The sequence below is a fragment of the Malus sylvestris genome, chromosome 3 (assembly GCF_916048215.2).
Source record: "Malus sylvestris chromosome 3, drMalSylv7.2, whole genome shotgun sequence".
Taxonomy (NCBI): Eukaryota; Viridiplantae; Streptophyta; class Magnoliopsida; order Rosales; family Rosaceae; genus Malus; species Malus sylvestris.
This window is the reverse complement of record NC_062262.1, coordinates 21,774,370-21,797,865: the sequence shown is the minus strand read 5'-3', so window position 1 is coordinate 21,797,865 and position 23,496 is coordinate 21,774,370. Positions and strand designations below refer to the sequence as shown.

General features: G+C 39.3%; 2 protein-coding genes across 7 annotated transcripts in view; one reads left to right on the top strand and one right to left on the bottom strand.

Annotated features, from left to right (window-relative positions):
- Positions 1 to 9,916, top strand: part of LOC126614736 (ankyrin repeat-containing protein P16F5.05c-like) — a 28,695-nt gene extending 18,779 nt beyond the window's left edge. For all 6 annotated transcript variants that reach the window (XM_050282388.1, XM_050282390.1, XM_050282387.1 and 3 more), the window contains 4 exons: positions 8,692 to 8,756; positions 9,272 to 9,340; positions 9,422 to 9,471; positions 9,571 to 9,916. In XM_050282388.1, the coding sequence (XP_050138345.1) occupies positions 8,692 to 8,756; positions 9,272 to 9,340; positions 9,422 to 9,471; positions 9,571 to 9,718 (332 nt within the window). In that variant the 3' untranslated portion in view covers positions 9,719 to 9,916. The remainder of the gene's footprint in view (positions 1 to 8,691; positions 8,757 to 9,271; positions 9,341 to 9,421; positions 9,472 to 9,570) is intronic.
- A 7,561-nt stretch (positions 9,917 to 17,477) lies between these two features.
- LOC126616709 (protein LATERAL ROOT PRIMORDIUM 1-like) lies at positions 17,478 to 20,157 on the bottom strand. The gene is made up of 2 exons (XM_050284801.1): positions 18,088 to 20,157; positions 17,478 to 17,944 (listed from the first exon to the last, which is right to left on the bottom strand). The coding sequence occupies exons 1-2, from the start codon at positions 18,986 to 18,988 to the stop codon at positions 17,601 to 17,603; spliced, it is 1,245 nt and encodes a 414-aa protein (XP_050140758.1). The 5' UTR covers positions 18,989 to 20,157; the 3' UTR covers positions 17,478 to 17,600.
- Between the last annotated feature and the right edge of the window lie 3,339 nt (positions 20,158 to 23,496).

Sequence of the window (23,496 nt, the reverse complement as noted above, 5' to 3'; positions counted from 1 at the left end):
ATTTTCCCTTGAGCTTCAGTCGCCTACGACGGTCACACAACACGCCGGATGCATTCTTACACTTCATCCATCCAGCTCGTATTCTATGGTTGAGATCTCCATCTAATTCTCCGTTCTCTTGCAAGATAGATCCTAGGTAGCGAAAACGGTCGCTTTTTGTGATCTTCGCTAGATTGCTCCAGTCATTAGTGTGGATAAGTATATAAATGGATAGAGATAGGAAAGCAAACACAAGATGTACGTGGTTCACCCAGATTGGCTACGTCCACGGAATAGAAGAGTTCTCATTAATTGTGAAGGGTTTACACAAGTACATAGGTTCAAGCTCTCCTTTAGTGAGTACAAGTGAATGATTTAGTACAAATGACATTAGGAAATATTGTGGGAGAATGATCTCGTAATCACGAAACTTCTAAGTATCGGAGTGTGGTGTCGTCTTGACTTGCCTTATCTGTCTCATAGGTAGATGTGGCATCTTCTCTGGAAGTACTCTTCCTCCATCCAGGGGTGGTATCTTTAACTGGTGGAGATGCACAAGGTAATGTATCAATTTCACTTGAAGCTTACTTGTAGTTTCAGGCTTGGTCAAGCGCGATACAAACCATGTAGTAGGAGTCCCCCAAGTCGCCGAGCTAGGGGGTCTGCTGAAAGAGGTGACAGACAAGGTAAGCAATCAGAGCTCCGACTGATTGTTCACCTTCTCCCCATCTTGCAGCAGCATGAAGGATAAAGAGAAGAAAAATGAGAAGAGATGATATGAGATACTTTTGCTTTTGAAGAAGTAACTTTCCACAGGCTTATTCTTGAACTGAGCTGGAGGGTTTTCTGGTTTCCTCCAGAGTATAAGGCCGACTGAAGAATTTGAGGGTCAAAACAAGTCCATCAAATCTAGAGTACGTTCCACCCTGCTGATATGGGATACTTTTGCTTTTGACAGAGTAATGGATGTATCGGCACGTGTGCTGTTACGCTTGTCTCCACATGCTTCCTTGTATCCTTCGCACTTGCCCTATCTGTTCCTCAAGCAGATGCGGAATCTTCCCTGGAAACATAAGATGTTGAAGATGAGTACTCGAGAGCAATGCCAGGTAAGTAATCAGGTAAGGGGTTCCAGGCAGTCAGTTCCTGGCTGGAAGCTTGATTCCAAGTGCTGACTGATTGCTCTCTTTCTCCTTGTCTTGCAGGTAAAAACAAGGCCAAAGGAAAAGACAGGGAAAAAGCATGATATGGGATACTCTTGCTTTTAACCCTGATGATATGAGATATTCTTGCTCTAGTATAGCTTGTTTGCAGAGGTATTATCGGGGGGAAAGAAAGCTGAATATTTCGAAAGGCTTCGTTGGGAGTGCCCTCTCAGATATGATGAAGGGTTGAGCATTTTTGCAGGTCTGCCTGTCCGTTGGGGATGGAGGTCGACATATATAGGAGTCTCCCTAACAAGTAGTACTGCTATTCCTTTACCCTGCTTGGTCATAGCACGGTAGTGGGAGCTGCCAGTTTCACATGTTTTAACTCTGTCAGAGCACTTTGAAAAAGTGGTCTGTGGTATCTGGCTCTCGAGATTCGGAGAACGATGCCTCTTCGATTTTTGAGAAAGCAATCATGCTGGGGTCTGGCTCTCGAGATTCGGAGAGCAGTGTCTCTTCGATTTTTGAGAAAGTAATCATGTTGGGAGTCTGGCTCTCGAGATTCGGAGGGCGGTGCCTCTTCGATTTTGGAGCAAGCAATCTTGTTGGGAGTGTTGTCTCGAATGTGAGTAAAGGTTGGGCATGTTTGCTAGTCTACCTTGCCACGAAGCACAAAGGTTGACACACAGGGACTTTCCAATTATCCAGCAATGGTACTGTTCCTTTACCCTCTCTTCGATTTTGAGAAAGTAGTCATGTTGGGAGTCTGGCTCTCGAGATTCGGAGGACGGTGCCTCTTCGATTTTGGAGCAAGCAATCTTGTTGGGAGTGTTTTCTCGAATGTGAGTAAAGGTTGGGCATGTTTGCTAGTCTACCTTGCCACGAAGCACAGAGGTTGACAAACAGGGACTTTCCAATTATCCAACAGTGGTACTGTTCCTTTACCCTTGCGGGTAATAATATGGTAGCTAGACCTTCAAAATTTATGTGTCTAAACTTTGTTAGTGCTGTTTCTTTGCTATTCTTTTACCTTTCTTGGTCAGAGCGATGTAGTGGGAGCTGCAAACTTCACGTGCTCAACTTTGGCAGAGAACTTTGGCAAAGTTATCTGTGGTACCCATGAACTATTGTTGTGTGTGGGAAGTGGGTGATTGAACAGTAAGATTCATGTGCTTTCTACTTCACCAGAAGTCTTCGACAGAATGCCCATAATTTCTGCAAAGCTGAGTGTGCGTGTGACAGGTGCTGACAAGGCTAGAAAAGTAGGTGCCTCTTCGATTTCTGAGATCGGCCCTCGTGGTCTCTGAGCAGCCCAGCTTTTGAGAAAGCGAGCGCCTCTTCGATTGATTCGGAGAACGATGCCTCATCGATTTTTGAGAAAGCAATCATGTTGGGGGTCTAGCTCTCGAAGATTCGGGGAGCAGTGTCTCTTCGATTTTTGAGAAAGTAATCATGTTGAGAGTCTGGCTCTCGAGATTCGGAGGGCGGTGCCTCTTCGATTTTGGAGCAAGCAATCTTGTTGGGAGTGTTTTCTCGAATGTGAGTAAAGGTTGGGCATGTTTGCTAGTCTACCTTGCCACGAAGCACAGAGGTTGACAAACAGGGACTTTCCAATTATCCAGCAATGGTACTGTTCCTTTACCCTCTCTTCGATTTTTAAGAAAGTAGTCATGTTGGGAGTCTGGCTCTCGAGATTCGGAGGACGGTGCCTCTTCGATTTTGGAGCAAGCAATCTTATTGGGAGTGTTTTCTCGAATGTGAGTACAGGTTGGGCATGTTTGCTAGTCTACCTTGCCACGAAGCACAGAGGTTGACACACAGGGACTTTCCAATTATCCAGCAGTGGTACTGTTCCTTTACCCTTGTGGGTAATAATATGGTAGCTAGACCTTCAAAATTTATGGGTCTAAACTTTGTTAGTGCTGTTTCTTTGCTATTCTTTTACCCTTCTTGGTCAGAGCGATGTAGTGGGAGCTGCAAGCTTCACGTGCTCAACTTTGGCAGAGAACTTTGGCAAAGTTTTCTGTGGTACCCATGAGCTATTGTTGCGTGTGGGAAGTGGGTGATTGAACAGTAAGATTCATGTGTTTTCTACTTCCCCAGAAGTCTTCGACAGAATGCCCATAATTTCCGCAAAGCTGAGTGTGCGTGTGACAGGTGCTGACAAGGCTGGAAAAGTAGGTGCCTCTTCGATTTCTGAGATCGGCCCTCGTGGTCTCTAGGGAGCCCAGCTTTTGAGAAAGCGGGCGCCTCTTCGATTTCTGAGATCAGCCTTCGAGGTCTTTGAGCAGCCCAACTTTTGAGAAAGCAAACGCCTCTTCGATTTCTGAGATCAACCCTCGTGATCTCTAAGCAGCCCAGCTTTTGAGAAAGCAAACGCCTCTTCGATTTCTGAGCAGGCGCCTCTTCGATTTCTGAAGCTCCGTCGAGTGCAGATTTTTATAGGGGCTGGCATTAAGTTCCAAAGCACACTTGAATCTTCACCAGTAGAAGCTTCATTCTTGCACTTCTAAGATCTTGATTTGTCCGACCTCTTCTCTCTTCAACACCTTTGAAAATGTCTGGCCCCTCCGACCGTCGTTTTGACTTGAACCTTGTTGAAGAGGCAGCCCCGCCTTCTCCAGACAACATATGGCGCCCATCCTTCGTCTCCCCTACTGGTCCTCTTACCGTTGGGGATTCCGTGATGAAGAATGATATGACCGCTGCGGTGGTGGCCAGGAACCTTCTCACTCCCAAAGATAACAGACTACTTTTCAAACGGTCTGATGAGTTAGCTGTTAAGGATTCGCTGGCTCTCAGTGTTCAGTGTGCAGGTTCTGTGTCTAATATGGCCCAACGCCTATTTGCTCGAACCCGCCAAGTTGAATCATTGGCGGCTGAAGTGATGAGTCTCAAACAGGAGATTAGAGGGCTCAAGCATGATAATAAACAGTTGCACCGGCTCGCACATGACTATGCTACAAACATGAAGAGGAAGCTTGACCAGATGAAGGAAACTGATGGTCAGGTTTTACTTGATCATCAGAGATTTGTGGGTTTGTTCCAAAGGCATTTATTGCCTTCGTCTTCTGGGGCTGTACCGCGTAATGAAGCTCCAAATGATCAACCTCTGATGCCTCCTCCTTCTAGGGTTCTGTCCAGTACTGAGGCTCCAAATGATCCCCCTCCGGTGCCTTCTCTTTCTGGGGCTCTACCGACTGCTGAGACTTCTCCTAAGCAACCTTTGTGAAGGCTCCCTCTTGTGTGTTTATTTTGACTCATGTATATGTACATATTTGTAGCTTATCGGGGATATCAATAAATAAGCTTTCCTTCATTTCAACGTATTGTGTTAGATACACCAAAGCCTTCTTCGCTAAGTTCTTTGAATTTTCTTTTGTTGAAGCTTGTATGTTGAAGCTTTCTGAGTGGAGCATGTAGGTTGGGGTAGTGTTCCCTTAATTTTCCGAGTGAGGAAAACTTCTCGGTTGGAGACTTGGAAAATCCAAGTCACTGAGTGGGATCGGCTATATGAATCTTAGAACGCCATTGTGCTCGATCCTGTGTCATGTCCTTCGTTAGATCCAAGTACTCTAAGTCTTTTCTTAGAGTCTCTTCCAAAGTTTTCCTAGGTCTTCCTCTACCCCTTCGGCCCTGAACCTCTGTCCCATAGTCGCATCTTCTAATCGGAGCGTCAGTATGCCTTCTTTGCACATGTCCAAACCACCGTAACCGATTTTCTCTCATCTTTCCTTCAATTTCGGCTACTCCTACTTTACCCCGGATATCCTCATTCCTAATCTTATCCTTTCTCGTGTGCCCACACATCCAACGAAGCATCCGCATCTCCGCTACACCCATTTTGTGTACGTGTTGATGTTTCACCGCCCAACATTCTGTGCCATACAGCATCGCCGGCCTTATTGCCGTCCTATAAAATTTTCCCTTGAGCTTCAGTGGCATACGGCGGTCACATAACACGCCGGATGCACTCTTCCACTTCATCCATCCAGCTTGTATTCTATGGTTGAGATCTCCATCTAATTCTCCGTTCTTTTGCAAGATAGATCCTAGGTAACGAAAACGGTCGCTCTTTGGTATTTCTTGATCTCCGATCCTCACCCCTAACTCGTTTTGGCCTCCATTTGCACTGAACTTGCACTCCATATATTCTGTCTTTGATCGGCTTAGGCGAAAACCTTTAGATTCCAACACTTCTCTCCAAAGGTTAAGCTTTGCATTTACCCCTTCCTGAGTTTCATCTATCAACACTATATCGTCTGCGAAAAGCATACACCAAGGAATATCATCTTGAATATGTCCTGTTAACTCATCCATTACCAACGCAAAAAGGTAAGGACTTAAGGATGAGCCTTGATGTAATCCTACAGTTATGGGAAAGCTTTCGGTTTGTCCTTCATGAGTTCTTACGGCAGTCTTTGCTCCTTCATACATATCCTTTATAGCTTGGATATATGCTACTCGTACTCCTTTCTTCTCTAAAATCCTCCAAAGAATGTCTCTTGGGACCCTATCATACGCTTTTTCCAAATCTATAAAGACCATGTGTAAATCCTTTTTCCCATCTCTATATCTTTCCATCAATCTTCGTAAGAGATAGATTGCCTCCATGGTTGAGCGCCCTGGCATGAACCCGAATTGGTTGTCCGAAACCCGTGTCTCTTGCCTCAATCTATGCTCAATGACTCTCTCCCAGAGCTTCATTGTATGACTCATTAGCTTAATACCCCTATAGTTCATGCAATTTTGTACGTCGCCCTTATTCTTGTAGATAGGCACCAAAGTTCTCGTTCGCCACTCATTTGGCATCTTCTTCGTTTTCAAAATCCTATTGAAAAGGTCAGTGAGCCATGTTATACCTGTCTCTCCCAAAAGTTTCCACACTTCGATTGGTATATCGTCTGGGCCTATTGCTTTTTTATGCTTCATCTTCTTCAAAGCTACAACCACTTCTTCCTTCCGGATTCGACGATAAAAAGAGTAGTTTCTACACTCTTCTGAGTTACTCAACTCCCCTAAAGAAGCACTCATTTCATGTCCTTCATTGAAAAGATTATGAAAATAACCTCTCCATCTGTCTTTAACCGCGTTCTCTGTAGCAAGAACCTTTCCATCCTCATCCTTGATGCACCTCACTTGGTTTAGGTCCCTTGTCTTCTTTTCCCTTGCTCTAGATAGTTTATAGATATCCAACTCTCCTTCTTTGGTATCTAGTCGTTTATACATATCGTCGTAAGCCGCTAACTTAGCTTCTCTGACAGCTTTCTTCGCCTCTTGCTTCGCTTTTCTATACCTTTCACCATTTTCATCGGTCCTCTCCTTGTATAAGGCTTTACAACATTCCTTCTTAGCCTTCACCTTTGTTTGTACCTCCTCATTCCACCACCAAGATTCCTTTTGATGTGGGGCAAAGCCCTTGGACTCTCCTAATACCTCTTTTGCTACTTTTCGAATACAACTAGCCATGGAATCCCACATTTGGCTAGCTTCCCCCTCTCTATCCCACACACATTGGGTGATTACCTTCTCTTTGAAAATGACTTGTTTTTCTTCTTTTAGATTCCACCATCTAGTCCTTGGGCACTTCCAAGTCTTGTTCTTTTGTCTTACTCTTTTGATATGTACATCCATCACCAACAAGCGATGTTGATTAGCCACGCTCTCTCCTGGTATAACTTTGCAATCCTTACAAGTTATACGATCCCCTTTCCTCATTAGAAGAAAATCTATTTGTGTTTTTGACGACCCACTCTTGTAGGTGATCACATGTTCTTCTCTCTTCTTAAAGAAGGTGTTGGCTAAGAAGAGATCATATGCCATTGCAAAATCCAAGATAGCTTCCCCATCCTCGTTTCTCTCCCCAAAACCATGGCCACCATGAAAACCTCCATAGTTGCCTGTCTCCCTGCCCACGTGTCCATTTAAATCTCCTCCTATAAATAACTTCTCCGTCTGAGCAATTCCTTGCACCAAGTCTCCAAGATCTTCCCAAAATTTCTCCTTCGAACTCGTATCCAACCCTACTTGAGGTGCATACGCACTAATCACATTGATAAGTTCTTGTCCTATTACAATCTTGATTGCCATGATTCTATCTCCTACCCTCTTGACATCTACAACATCTTGTACCAAGGTCTTGTCCACGATGATGCCAACACCGTTTCTCGTTCTATTTGTGCCCGAATACCATAGTTTAAACCCTGAGTTTTCTAGATCCTTTGCCTTACTACCAACCCACTTAGTTTCTTGTAGGCACATAATATTTATCCTTCTCCTCACCATAACTTCCACTACTTCCATAGATTTTCCCGTTAAGGTTCCTATATTCCACGTTCCTAAACGCATTTTGCTCCCTTGAACTCTACCCTTCTGTCCTAGCTTCTTCACCCTCCCCCGTCTAATAGGATCAAAGTACTTCTTTTGTGTGTCCCGGGTAAAGTTGATAGGAGCATATGCTCCCAAACAACTTTGAGTGGAGTCGTTCGAAAAGAAGTTTCTATGGCCCCCTTGCTCATTTAACACTGCATCCGGGTGCCGATGGAGATACAGCGACCCTTGCTCACTTATCACTGTGCTCGGGCCACACAGCGCGCCACTTACGGGTGACGCCCTAGCTTTAGCGCGATTTTGTTCTGGATTCATTTTCATAAGGATTCGACGTGATCATGGAGTGCCGGCTGTCGACTACCTGACGCCCTCCCCCTCCTCCTTTATCCGGGCTTGGGACCGGCCATGTAAGACATAGGCGGAGTTAAGTCCAAGGATACCACAAAAATCTAAAATTTTAAGTCATCTTTCTGGTTCAATGTTGCATTAGTTATGGGTTGCGTCCTTCCCTCTTCCTTATTCTTCTTTGCAGACTTCGTCTCCTTCGGTTCTTCTTTTCTTCCCTAACAGGACTTTAACTGACATTTCACATGTGGCAGTGAATATTCCTTTGTTTCTTGGATAAGTGGCTTTACTTTTGGCTTCGGCTGAGATTTTTATTATTGGGTTGATTATTAGTGTATGTCCTCCCAATTAAGGAGGCGTGTTAGTTACTTTGAAATTTATCATATGCTGAGCTAGATTTTGTGTTTATGCAGTATGCAACGAATATCCTCTTCTTTTCCTTTCACCAAATTTCCAAATTCTATTATTTCCTTGCTTCTGAGATGTTTATGGTTTCTAAACTAGTTCAAACAGCTGACCAAAATGAAATTTCATTCCTTGATAAGAATTAATAAAGCATAACAAAGCCTTCAGAAATTGATGGTTTTTAATATGTCATGTTGCTACTGTAAAGCTTTAAGTGAGAAATTATTATTTGTTAGGCTTAGTTTTCTGCCGTCATCTTCTTTTGGTTCTTGGTCAAGGATTTGTAGATTATGACATTCATACAGGGAAGCTAATATAATTTATGCTCGCAAAAACAAGTACTTCTAAGTTGAATTTCAAGACTTTGATGTGAATGTTTATTTTTTTTTCCATTTTTAATTGTTATAGTTAGTGATAATTAAGCTATAGGTCATCTGCAAGCGAATGCAAAACTGTGTTTGAATTAGTTTTGGTTTAACTGCAGCACTGCACATGGCTTCTGCTAATGGGCATCTTCAGATTGTGGAGTATCTAATCAGCAGAGGAGTGGTGAGGTTTTTTACTTTGATACTCTTTTGATTGATTGAAGTGGGGATAATGGTTTTAACTATTTACTTAGTGTTTTACATGGATAGCATGTAATTGATTTAGAGATAATATCATCAATCTGATCTTAAGCCATGAGTATGACTAGCTAGCTCCGAAAGAAAGAAAGAATGAAAAAGGTCAATTTTCATCATAAAAGTTGACCATTTGTTGGATGAGCATTCATCGTAAGAATACATTTTCGGATGTGTATTTAATTATTGATTGGCTTCTTAATGCAGAAAGTTAGTCAAGCTAATTCAAGGTTTTTAATCTATGTTTGATGCATAATCGTCCAAACTAAACACCCCAAGGTCGGTTGTGACTTATTTAAAATGATATGTAATAATGTTTAAGGTCAATTAGGAAAAGTGGTCGAAGACGTGAAGTATTGGAAAAGATTGACTGCGTGTTGTCCATCTTCTAGTTGTGATATGTCGTTATGGTAAATTCTAATTAGTTTGTATTGCTCGTGTAAGGATCTGAATGCTACAAATGAGGAGATGAATACACCTCTACACTGGGCTTGCCTGAATGGACATGTTGAGGTTATTATTTTGGTTGCTAGGCAGTGGGCGCAGTTATATTCACTTGTGCCACTTCATTGTTTAACGTTTTTGCCTTTGCAGGTGATTAAGAAATTGATCTTAGCAGGAGCAAATCTTAGTGTATTAAACAGGTAAGCATTGTAGCACGTTAACTAAACCCTGAACTTATTTGAAAAAACAAGTTTATACACAGTATACCATAACAACGGTTGTGGCGTTGTTATCTTCAGCTACGAAAGGACTCCAGTTGATGAAGCAGTGAGCAGGGGAAAGATGGATGTTCTGGATGCCGTTAATGTAGCGGCTGCCCAAGTAGAGCTTCGTGACGTCAGCGTGTCCTGGTGTGCTATTGAGCCCCCTAATGAAAATGATTTATGATAATAGTGATGGATGTTATCTTCTTGTAGAATGCAAGCTTTGATATGAAATAATGAAGGTTTTGGTGATAGCTGTAAAACTAGAGAGCGTCAAATGCGTCTTTGGCCACTGTGTTATTGCCTTCATCTCTGTTTTGGTCATTGTAGTTTTATCGAGTACAATTTTGAATGATAGAGAGTAATGGGTGGATTTAGAAAATTGTCCTTAAATTTATTTTTAGGAAAACTAATCAAACGTGTTTCAAAACTTTCAATCTTTACCAAAATTATTTGAATAACTTTATTTAATGGTTAAAACAAACCTAATGGCAAACCTTGCCCTTGTTTATTTGGTCCGTTTCACTTTAGATGAATACAATTTCTACATACCTCATATTCCTGTTCTCTTTGCTATTTCCTCATTTCATCAGCCTAGTCGACGATCTTCTTATCTGTTAAATCAGCGAGATACCATCTCACTTGATTCTATGGTTCTCCGAATGACTAGTAATTTTCTCTTCAAACTAAATCAAGATCTAACTACGCCTCCATGGGAAGCAAAGGCCAAGCTTCAACCTTCTCCAACGCCTTCTCCTTCATATGAGAAGTCCTTAAATTCATTAAATCTTGTCAAGTTCCTCCGTACTATACGATTGGAAGCTATTCTAGTCAATTTTCGTTCAATATAAGATTGAAAAACAATTAATGAAAAGAAATTGAAATTAAGAGCTCAAACCTTGCTTTATAAATTATTTTGGACGGTGATTTTAATCAAGTGCCAATGAACCAATCAACTTTTTCATCTATTTTCCATGTGTCTTTTCTTTGCTTTTTCCAATAGCTTTTAAGACAAATGCATATTTTAAGTACTAAAACGTTGTAAGAAGCCTGGAATCCATGAATAAAGGTATGCGATGCTGCCAATGGTGCGCATTGCATTGATGCTTTTCCAATTCAAATATTTTGGCATTTCTTTTCAGTAGCAATTCAAGGCAATCAAACATTCCTGAAAGTGAAAGCATTACCATAATTGGAAGCAACTGTGCTCAAGTCACTACACACTCACTCTTTTTAATTTCAAAATATAATATTAACGATATCCTTTCATTCAAAGAGAGGTTCTTGTGTGAGCCAACTGCCATCCAATGTTTAACTTAGGACTTAGTAGATAAAATGATTGCAAATGCTCCAGTTTTCTAGGAGGAGAGCCATTTAGTTCTCCATATATAGTTGATGGTTGTGCCTTTATATAGCGGCAAGCCTAAGCTTGAACGTGATTCATTAGGGGCACAAGTAACGTTCACAAGAAGCTTAAGCTTGCTATGCTAATGTTCTGTTAATTAGTTTTAGTAGTAAATACAGAAAAGAATCGCAATACCATTGCTTAAAGAAAATGAGTATTGAGGTTTAATTTTCTTTCTACTTTTTGTATGTAATTTAACTTCCCTGACTACATTCTATATGTACATATAAAATGCTTGAATTTGATATTGTGCGTCCTTTTTGCTTCCATTTTTGTATTTGAGCTTAAATCGTATACAATTTGATATTGTATCAAGTACAACATGCTTGAATTTGGTATATAATTCAACTGTTGTATCGGAAATACTTTTCCTTTTTCTTATATAATTTAAACTATCGTTCCTCTGCCTCTTGCTTGGTCACAGTTGTGTTTTGAGGATAATTTCTGTCGGAATTACAATTATATAAACCTGCTTTGGAACCACATTGGTAATGGTCTCCAACTCTATGTTTGAACGAAGGACTTAAGTAGCTATGATCAGTTTCATTTTGACGTATTCCCGTGTCATATTCTCATGTCCGTGTCTGTGTCCATGCATCGTAGGATATGAGAAAAGATTGACGATTTGGTTAGATGGTGATCAAACGCAAGTGTCATGTCTTAAGTGGCTTTGGTTGGAATGAAGAGAAGAAGTGTGTCGAGGTTGAGAGAGTGATGATGCATGGAAAGCTCATACCATTTTCTTTTCATTAAAAACAAGTAATTGTGCTTCTAATGGGACCTGGCCTGCCTATTTATTATTCACTTCCTTTTTCTGTCAAATAAATTGTTTTTACTGTCATTATATATGTGACCTTGTTATAATGTTGGATGTATTATTATATTTTCTGTCGTAGGTACATAAATATGTTAATGAATGGAGAGATAGACCTTTTCCAAGGTTAGAAAGGTTTTTGTATATATTTGGCCAGGATCGCGCAACTGGAAAAACAACTTTAGCTCTTTCGGAGACGGTTATGGATGATGATGATGAAGATGTGGATGCATCTGAAACTAACATTGGGTTAGAAGGGAGTCATCAAACTAAAGTAGCAACTCAAGCTCATTCTGATTCATCATCTGCTTCTACAAGTAGGAAAAGAGAAAGGCCAAACAAAATTTTGGATGGCTTGGGCAAAATTGCTAGTGTACTAAAGAATATGGTGGGGGGTCATGATTTTAAAATGCTAAAGTTGGTTGATGGGTTGAAGGAGTATTGTGAAGATGATGATCATAATTTGTCGGAGAAGAGCTAAAAAAGATGGGGTTTTTTATTTTAGATCATATTACTTTACTTAACTTGTTCATGGATTCAGCAAAAGTGTGTGTGTTCAAGACACTAGATGAAGGCGAAGATAGTAAGTGAGGACACTCCTTGGAGATTGATCATAGAGCTTGTGATTTAGATGTAGTTGCTTTTTATATTTCTAGTTGGATTTTAAAATTTGTAATTTTGTTGATGTTGTATTTTAATTTGAATTTTGTTAAATTTTCTAGTAAGATTTTTAAGAAATTTAACTTTGTTAATGTTATAATTTTAATTTGGACTTTTTTATTTTCCAAAAATTGTACTTTTCTGGACGACTATATAAATGTATGTATCTTCATATGATTTTCTTATTGCCAAATTTGTGGTTGTTTTATTGTTTTGATTAATTATATATGATGCTGAATTAATGAAAATAAAAAAAAACAAAGAAACTTTTTAAGTCCAATACAGTCATGTACCAAACAATGGACTAGATTTAAGTCCAATTCAATCTCATCTAGCTTAACGTTTCAGCAAACAATGAACTGAGATTCAAAACCTAAGCAATCCATAACAGTCCAATTCTGTTTCTACGACCCATTCTCATCCATCCCATCAAAGGGGCCCTTGGGGGTGGATTTGGATCCTCTCCTGAGCTAATGGAGAGATCCTCCTGACCAGTTATTATGAGCCGTTGGATTATAATTATTATAACTTTAAAGGGACTCTCTGTTTGTAAACGTTGGATAAAAATTCAACGACACATGATAACTGGTCAGAAAGATCCTCTCCATTAGCTCAGGAGAGGATCCAAATCCCTTGGGGGTGTATAGGAACTCAACTAGCAAAACTATGGGCGAAAGAGAGGTTTCAACAATTTTTCTATTTTATTTTTAACAACAGAGAACAGACAAAAGGTTACTATATTTCCATTAAGTTAAGTTACTAAAGAATAATATTTATTATAAATGCGCACTATGGCACAATATTCTAGCCACAACCCTAGCTAGCTCTAGCCAGTTAATTTCTTCTTTCCAAAACCCAGCACCATATGTACCATCTTAACCCTAATTACAGAATACATGCATGCTCACACTCATGTCATGCTCATGCATGGTTCGGTTCACGAGATTTACACCTTCAAAATAGACCAAGCATCAGGTAGCCATCTCGGTTTTATTCATAACTAGTTAGTTAGTGAAGAAGAAAGTTGAGATTCCATCATAAAACCAATTGGCAATATGAAGAGTAGCTCAACTTACTTATAAACTCATGCAATCCCTCATTCCGTCAATATAAGACTCATTTTCAACACGTAACCCCCTAAAAGTGAAATAGTTTTATCACAAATTTAACAAAAAGACGTATATTTCAAACAAGTGGACTATTCCTAATAAAGCCTCACAAAATTGAAATTATATATATTTATCTTTAAAGTAATTACTTATTTCGTAAAGGTATTAATCCATATCAAAGGGGTGAATGAGCTCATTAACCTAAGAAGTGGACGCAAGTATTATTCATGGAGCAACTACAGAAATACTCGTGCATATATATGATTTAGCTAAAAATGGCAAAGATACATGCATGAAGCCGAAATCAAACCCTGGACAGGACAATCCCAACGAATAAGAGCCAAAAACAAAACCCTAGCTAGACAACCGAAGAAAGGGGACAAATGGAAAAGAACGGAGCTAGGTTCTCATGAAGTAGGAGATAAGTTCATTCTATCCGTTAATAAGTCATCTTGCGGCCAAAAATTATTTTGAATTTTTTATTTAAAATTGAACACAAATAATACCTAACAAAAACTGATCGCATAATGTACAATGAACAATTACGATGAATTAATCCCTAAAATCCCCACATAAAGAGTATCCAAAGAGCATCCTCATCCGATTCTCATCTCATGGAAAATATTAGAGAGGATATAATATAGGGTTTCTCAAAAAAAAAAAACCTTCTTAATTGATTAAGGGCTGGTTGGTATTGCTGTGCTTTGAAAAAAAAAAAATGTTTCTACTGTGCTGTGAGAATAAACTCATTTTTACTGCTTCACGTTTTCATCTTTTTTTCACCCAAAACTGTGAAAATAAGGTGTTTTTAAGTGTTTATCAAACACCTTTTTGAGCTCAGTTTTTTCTGGTTCCCACTTTTTATAAAGGTACTTCAGTACCAGTACTAAAAAGAATGGGCAGGATAGCTTCTAGAAGAGGTATACACACAAAACTGCAACTTACAAGTAGAAATGATTTAATTCATCATCACCTTGATATATATTATATTAATTAAATAAATACATAAGCAAAATTATTGGAAATAAATCATGGAACAAGCACAAAGAGAAAGAGTGTAGCAAAGATAAACAATAATGATTTTTTTTCCAACTTACATTTATGAATCAAATCATGAGCTGCAAATATATGAAGTGCATGGATCTGAAGGATGAATAAGTAAAAAAACAATACAGTTCAGGTACTGCACAGCTAGTAGTAGAAAATAAACAAACATTTACAAACAATGCTTTTCTATATGGAAAATGACATATATACAGATAGATATACATATATGTATATGATGTATGTTAATGCAGCCAACAAGAAGACGGGACAAATGTTACAAAGAATAACAAAAAAACCTTACATGATTTAAGTGGTTTTAGCAACTTAGCATTAGGATAGATCAAAGAATAACAATAGGTATTCATAAATACAATACATAGTTAAGCTATAAATAACTTAAGATCATAAATGTGAATCAATAGTTTATTTTTCAAGCGGTAATTTTACTCAAAGCTATACTAAAAGGAGGGAGGGGGAAGGGTTTGAACTCAAAACGCAATGAGTCGAAGATGACTACTTGCCAAAATAATACAAATTTAATATGTTAATTCACTCGTCAACAAAACTTCCAATCAATCATTTTTCACTTCTTGGATACCTAATATCGATATGAGCTCCCAAATTCAGTTCCAAGAGAGACTAAGGAAAAATAACAAAATACAAAATATATATTAGGAATAGCAGTAAGAAGATATATATATATATATATATATATATATATATATATATATGTATGTATGTATATATATTACATGTATAGAGGAATAGCTAATCAAAACTGGGCATGTCACATAATTAAGGTGATTATACTTAGAAGAGGTGATCATGTGCAGCATAGTAAGAATTAATATAAAACAAAAAATGAATGTGAACGAAATCCACATGATTAAACCAATCTAGTAATATATATTAGTTCAGACAAGCAAAGGGGACAGCATGTGGGAGAAAGAGAAAATCTAAGTAATAAGCATTGAATTTAGACACCCTCCTTCATTAACCCTTAATTAATCAACATTAGTCAACATTTGTATGCAACATTAATTTCAACTAAAACAAAACAAATCACCCAAATCCACGTACGGTACGTAGCATCAATCACAAGAAACCAAATAAGCATTCTGGATAACACTTATCCTTCTAATTAAGCACAAATATATATTAAACATACACAATTGAAGAAATTAATCTTATAGCAAGCATTCAATGGAGGAAGAATACAGAATGTTTTTTCTGTAAAATTCATATAAAGATCACTATTGTGCAAGAATATTGTACTACCTAACTAGTGCCATATATATGATCCGAAATTTTAAAAAAGAAAAAGAGAAGTACAAATTAAACTTATGGGGTGGGATCCCCTTCACAAGATGTGAGACAACCAATAATCGATCGGTTGTGCATTGACAGTCTGTCTCACATCCCTTGAAGCAAAATTTTGTTCCTCCTAATAAGCACACATGTATACATCAAGACACGATAACCACGTACCCTTTTCTTATCCTAATGTGTCCTTATTAATTGTATTGAATATATCAAACGGATACAACCTGACATGATTAAACATGAATGTATAAGGAGGAAAAGTATCATTTCCATATACAAGGGACCAAAAATACATGGAAATTGAGTAGCATATATAAAATAACAATATAAAGGTTGGAAGAAAAAGTAATATATTAGAATTTGTGTACACACACACACATATTTAAGAAGAATTTGGCATACAAGAATAAAAAGGAGAAACAAGTGACATATAATGTTGATGAACGCAAGCAAATGCACGATTGTCCAAAAACAGTGAAGGGAGATTCTAAAAGTAGTAAAGTGAATGGAAAAGGACATGTATAAAATGCTTTTTCTTCTTTGGTAACAAATGATGGTAACATTACAACTACTCTCATTCCCTCATGCTAAAAAGTAGCACTACCAAGTCTACCATTTCCCACATTTACTTCTACCCTTGATGATCCATGAAAAATCTAGACCTACCATCAAGTGTACCATCTCTTTAATAGAGATGAGACCCATATGCATTGGAGGGTCTTATCTTTACTAGAGAGATGGTACAACTAATGGTACAAATAGATGTTTAGTATAGCATTATTCAAATATATATATATATATATATATATAGGGAAGGAAAGAAAATCTGCTACTTCAGTGAAAATATTAATTTGGCCCTAATATCGAAAATATATAGCTGGAATAATAAATACCAGGTCTAGCACAATTATTTGGATATATAATTTCTTTCCTTTTTCTTTGCTTATGAAAAATAATTAAGAGAATACTTTACACTGTAGATTTCACCTTTGACAAGCAAAGTTTAATGAAAGGAAAAGAACAAGAGGGCAGATGAGAAGAAGGCAAAATGCAGCTTCTATATATAGGAAAAGAGATTAAAAATGAAATGACACCAATACCACGGGAATCGATTAATGGTATTTTTATCTTAAAATGCAGTTTGTTATGTGAGTAGTGCTAGGTAAACTAAATTCGCAAATTAAATGATGTGTCACCAATAGATTAAGCATGTTAATCAACATTTAAATAACAATCCAATCATCAACTTCCATGTTATTTAGTTTACAAGTTTTGTTTACAAATTTAGCCTCCCTTATAATCCACCTAGTGCATCTTATGCAAATGCAACCAAATAGAAACTAGAAAGTTAGAAACCGTGAATCTGAAAACAATGAAGGGGAGAAATTAAGGGCCGAGTTGATAACTATTTCAGCTTTCACTCGTTTGATAATTGTTTGGTTTATAACAAAAATTTGAAAATTCGAAAAATGTAGCTATCAATTTTTGGTAACAAATGACTTTTCATTTTTCATTTTTCAAAAAAAGAAAAAGTGAAAACAAAATGGTTATTAAATGAGTTATAGACATGTTAGTAGAATCCAAGTTTCAAATATTAACAACTGGTTAACATATATATAGTAGGAAGAAAAGTTAGACAAGTACAATGATGTTCCTTCCAAACCACAAGGGGTAGGGGTACCTAATTAAATAAATCCACAGTATATCATCAATTTATTGGATTACCAAAGTTTGAACCTCCCAGCAATCCTGCACCAGACGCGGCATAAATATCCGACGGGTCAAGAATCGGAGAAGAAGCCCCATTTCTTCCGCCATTGCCACCACTAGTAGTGCCACCACCCCCCAGATGCAATTCAGAGATGTTAGGAAACCCTTCTCTACCATCAACTCCTTGATCATGCAAGAAGCCTTTGAACACATGACCGTTAATTTTGACAACGGCCTGATATGCGTACTCATCCTCGCCGTCCTCCACGGCAGTCACTCGAACACACTTGAAAACCGCTGGGGCACGTACTTGTCCCGGCAGTGGATCTTTGAAACCAGCATCTGTATGCATAAATTATACATAAGATGGTACATTTTTGTTGGTGAAATAAAACAAATGAATCAAAACCCTAGCTAGTCAAATAATACACACACACACACACACACATATATATATGATTCGAGAGAGAGGTGAATTAAAGAACCTTGGTGACTAGAACTAGTGTCGTAGCTTCTAGGGGGAGTAGTGTTGGAAGTGGAAGTGTGAGAAGGAGTGGTTTGAGAGGCGCCAACCAGTCTAGGCTTCTTGGCACTAGAAGTAGACCCAGAATTAGACCCAGCCCCACCACCAGCCGCTGCAGACATGAGCTGCCGCTCCCTGCGCCGAGCCGCCGGCACCCACGTGCTCTTCACGTGAGTCGCACAGTCGAAACCCCGGCTCTTGCAGCACGTCCTGCACCGCCGGTGCGTACAATCCTTCTTGGCCTGGTTCCCGCAGTCTTGACACGTCATGGTGGACGACCCCGACGATGCAGCAGCAGACCCAGCGTTCATAATGTTATTCCCTCCCCCGCCGCCACCACCGCCTCTTCCTCCACCACCTCCATCTTGGTTTAAGTGGATCCCGCCTAGATTAGTAGTAACGGCGGCCTCATGATGATTTTTCTTGAAGAAATGTGGCGGGTTCTGCTGCCACAATTGAATCCCTCCCCCTCCTGCTGCTGAGGAGCTTCTGTTGTTGCGCTGATGGCCGCCACTCATCATACTCATACTCATTCCCATTCCCATGCTCATACCCGCAGGTGTGTGAGTGTCTTCGTCATCGTCATCGACATTTGACATATTAGGTGGGGCGAGACAAGGGGTTGCTGTGAGAAGAGGAATGACACCGACGCCGACACCAAGAGCGGGTGCGGGGTTGTTGGAGGCATTGATGGAGTGGTGATGGTCGGAGGAGGAGAGGAGATTGGGGTCGTGGCCGTGGTGGTAGGCGGCGGCTGGGGCAACGACAAAGACGTCGCGGAGGCCGACCATACCGGCCATCTCGGGAGGGAGGTGGCCGTAGGTGAGGGGTCTGTTGGAAGGGGCGGAGGACCACATGGACATGGTGGAAGGGGAGGCGGAGGAGGGTCCAGCGGCGGCGGGCCCCGCATTGAAGCCGAGGGAGAGGACGTCGATGTCGGGATGGTGAGTCGTGGGCCGCCCTGTGGCAGCGGAGTTGTTGGAGGAAGATGAACCCACCCAATCTGCAAATGCACCCGAATCGGAAGGCAGCCTCCTTGTAGTAGCCACAACTACTGAATTAAGTAACCCAGCTCAAACATACACCCTTTTCTCAAATTTTCTAATCCACTTGTTCTTCCTTCCTTCTTCTGAGCTCTCTCACACACACACACACACACACACACATATATATATATATATATATGTGATGGAGGAGGATAAGAGGGAGAAAATCTATGTGTGGGTGTTATGTGTTTGTATGAAAAAGTTGTGTGTCTGAAATTTGATCAGATTTGGCGCAACAGATGGTTGTTGTATCGACGTGAGAATAAAGCTATTGCTAGGTTCATTTAGAGAGAGAGAGAGGGTTGTGTTGGGTGTGTGTGAATATATATATGCCTACATAAATATATATATATATATATGTAATTGGAATAGTGGCGGTGCTGTCACTGGTGGTTCCGTTGCTGCTGCGGCTTCCACTGTCACTCGTTTGGCTTTTTATGAAGAAAAAGTTGGTTTATTTCTGATCAGAAACAGATGGAGAGTTTCTATTTCTGCTTTTGGTTGTGCTTGTTGTAATTGTGGGTGGGGGCTGCCCCCAAAACCCCAAACTGAGAGAATAGCAGAATTAGACAACACCAAGCATAACCTATCTCCTCTCTACTGATGAGAGAGAGAGAGATGCAATAACAAATTAATAACAACAACGACCTTTGCTGTGTATTTTCTGTTGTTGCTATTGTGCCCAGTAACCTTTCTCTCTCATCATCATCATCATGGATCCATATCCATCCATCCCCTTCTCTTCTCTAGTTCTCTTCTTCTCCTCTCTCTCTCTCTCTCTCTCTCTCTCTCTCTCAGAGCTAGTACTGATGAGCCTCTTTTTATCTTTTCCTCTTAACTCACTCTCTCTCCCTACAAACCCTTCCTCAGCATGTTTCCTAGAAAGCCAACTGAAGGAGGTGGGTTCCTCTCTACCTCTCACTCCCTCCCTCACTCTAATAATCACTTAGCCGAAGGGCAATATAACATATTTCATAGGAGGAGAGACATAGGACAATAAAGCGAGAGTGAGATTATAAAGACTTTTCTTCTCTAGTTTTTGTAGGTTTGTGAGTATTGAGAGCAATCCACCCGTTGTGGGACTGAGAGGACAAGGGCATGGACAATGACATTTAATTTGTCTTTACTATTTATTTTGAAAAGTAATTGTTTTTTGCAACTTCATTTGTTGAACAAGAGTATGAACAGATAAGTCACAAATTTTTTTTTTTTTAAAACGCACAATTTTTTTATTTAATAATAGACGGACGGGTTAAACTTTGTAACTTCACTCGTTGAACAAGGGTAAAAGAACGAACAAGCCACAAATATACTTTTTTATTTTTTAACGCACAATTATGTTATTTATTAATACATGAACGGGTTAGATTTTTTATGTGAAAATGAAGATGATGATTAGGTATATATAGAAAATAATATATAACTTTTTTTTTTTTGTAGTTTTATAGATAATAATTTTGAATTTTTCAAATTTTTTTCAATTTTCAAATTTTTTTTTTTGTTTTAAAATTATGAAAATACTAGAAGGTTAGATATCTTGACCGTTGAAGATCAAAAGGTTGAAATCACGTCACATGGCTTAATAGTTGAGACTTTTTTTTTTTTGTGGGCTCAGCCTCACATGAGCTTCATTCGCCCAGATCAAACGTGCAATGCACACTGTGAAGTCTAGTTTTATTGTTTAGCTTCCCTTATTAAATGTTGTAAATTATACCACATATGGTCTAGTTAGATTTAGGGTTTAAATGCTACATTGAGATCATGCTACTGGAAATATCATTTCAAGAGCTTAACTTCTCTTATCAAAGGTTTGTTCATACATATGCATTTCACAACATTATTTCCAATTCGTTATGTCTAGCGGTTCTGTCTCGTCAAAACTTCTCGCTGCTTTGACGCGACCTGGGCACACACTTTAAGATAACCCACATGGGCTTTCTGACAACTTTTTTCTTGAGAGTGTTTTTAAGCCCTAGATCTTTTCAAATTGATTTTGCATATGACACGTGACTTTTCTAGTCCTCTTTCTGTCTGAACATCAAGCCCTCTTTAAAAGCTAAATCTAGGTTTCATTTGTTTTTGGGGTTTGAGATTGGAAATTTTTTTAAAGCTTTATTTTTCATCTCCATCTCATATCTCCTAGGTGTAAGCCCAGCAACGACTAGTGTTGGTGGCTCAGTTGCACCTTCAGCTCAGAGAGTGCCATTCAGAGCACATTTAAGCTTGAGACAGCAAAGAACTAGACAACAGAGAGGTCGATAACTGGAGAAGGTCAACAAAGAGTAGAAGCTCAAAGTAGTGGAGCTGGCACATCGTAGGGAGGTTGTCAACAAATGGCTAGAGTTAGTGCACTTTCTACATTGAGGGATGAGGCCGAGCCTGACACAACTATATATACACTGAGTTTAGGGGACTAAGCTTTTTTTAAGGGGGAAGGATGCGAAATCCTGTCTTCGGTTTCATTCTTTAAAATTTCATATTTCGTAGCTGTTATGACTTGTTTTTGTTTTCAACGTCTAATTTTTTTTTTTAATTTGTAAAAAAAATGAAAAGACCGTTGATGGGCTACGCATAATTTTATGTGGACGTTTTAGATGCCTTCATGTTTTTCCACATTTCTTGGCATACATAGATAGTATGTGTCAAAAGAAACGTGTGGGCGTAGTGGAACGAAATTCGGAGCTAGAACGAAGATTCTACAAAGTGTGGAAGTTAAGGGCATTTTAGTAATTTAACCATTATTTCCACAAATGTTATTTGTGCCTTATTATGTGTGTCGTATGGGGCCAACCCTACAATTCTGGAACCCTTTCCTCACTTCTTCTTTCTCTCAGTCTCTCACTTATCTTTCTCATCTCTCTCTTTTGCCCATGAAAAGCAATCTACCAAACTAATTTTCAATAAGCACATGATCACCCAAACCACCATCAAAACCTTCCTATCGACCCTAAGAACGTGAATCCAACTTTAATTTCTTGAAAATCAATGCCAGAGTTCGAAGTCATTGTTTTGAGCCCATGCCTTATCAGTGATTTTCTCGTTGGTTCCGACCAAGGTGAGATTTCTAGTTACCATAAATCAATTTGTCGTGTTGACTAGATAAATTTTCATATATAGATCAACAAATTGAGTTAAGAAATGACTGAGTCATGGCTATTTAAAAAATTCCCATAAATCCGGCATTTTTCTAGATTCAGGCAATTATGACGGCGGTAGGCACCTATGATCGGAGTAAGGTAAAATGAGGTGGAATATTTTGTTACTGTTCGAGATATTCCCTAACGTTGTTAGTTATATACTGCAAATATTCCTTCCCAATGAAAAAATATTCTGTCGTAGGGGAGCATGTGGTGCCCGCACGGCAACGCGTGGTGGCTGCCCAGGGTTGAAGAAACAAAAGGTGTTCCTGCACTAATTTCGAAGTTTAGGGTATTTTGGTATTTTGACCATTATTTCCAATATGTTGTTTGTCCTTTTATGGCCTTATTGTGTATGCCGTGTGGGTCCCACGTCCACAATTCTGGAACCATCCCCTATTTTCTTCTTTCTCTAGATCTCTCACTTCTTTTTCCCATCTTTCATGTCTTTCATTTTTTTCTCGTGAAACGCAATCCACGAAACCGATTTTCAACGAGCAAATGATCACCCAAACCATCAAAATGTTCATATGGACCTTACAAATGTGAATCTAACTTTAATTTCTTGAAAATTAGTGCCTAAACGCTAGTATGAAGTTACTATTTTGAGCCAACACTTTTTCGGCTCTTTTCTCGTTGATTTCGGCGAAGGTGAGATCTCTAGTTACCATAAATCAAGTCTTTGTGTTGAGTAGATAAATTTTCATATATGGGTCGTAAATTTTGGTTAAGAAATGAGTGAGTTATGGCTGATTGAAAAATTCTTATAAATTCGGTATTTACTGTGACGGCAGCAAACAGCCATGCGCTGGCGTCGAAAGAAGGTAGAAAGAGGGCATCGATCGTAGTTCAACTCATGAGTGGCATGTACGGTGGCACACGGTGATGAGTGGTGGGAGCATAGACACCCATGGCGATGCATGGCGACTGCTTGGGGCAGAAGAACCAAAAGGTTTTCTTATGCTAATTTTGATGCTCTGAATCCATTTTTTTACATCTGTTGAATGTAATTTCACCGTCTTTACTTAGTTTCGTAGTTGACTTTCACTTAAACTTGGTATGATCTTCCAAAGTGAATGACGTAGGGTTGTAAACCCAACCGTTAACTGCGTTGATTGATGGTTTACTTTTGGTCAACACGTCTCAAATCCTTCTCGAGTGTTGTAAGGGACATGTCAACTTAGAATT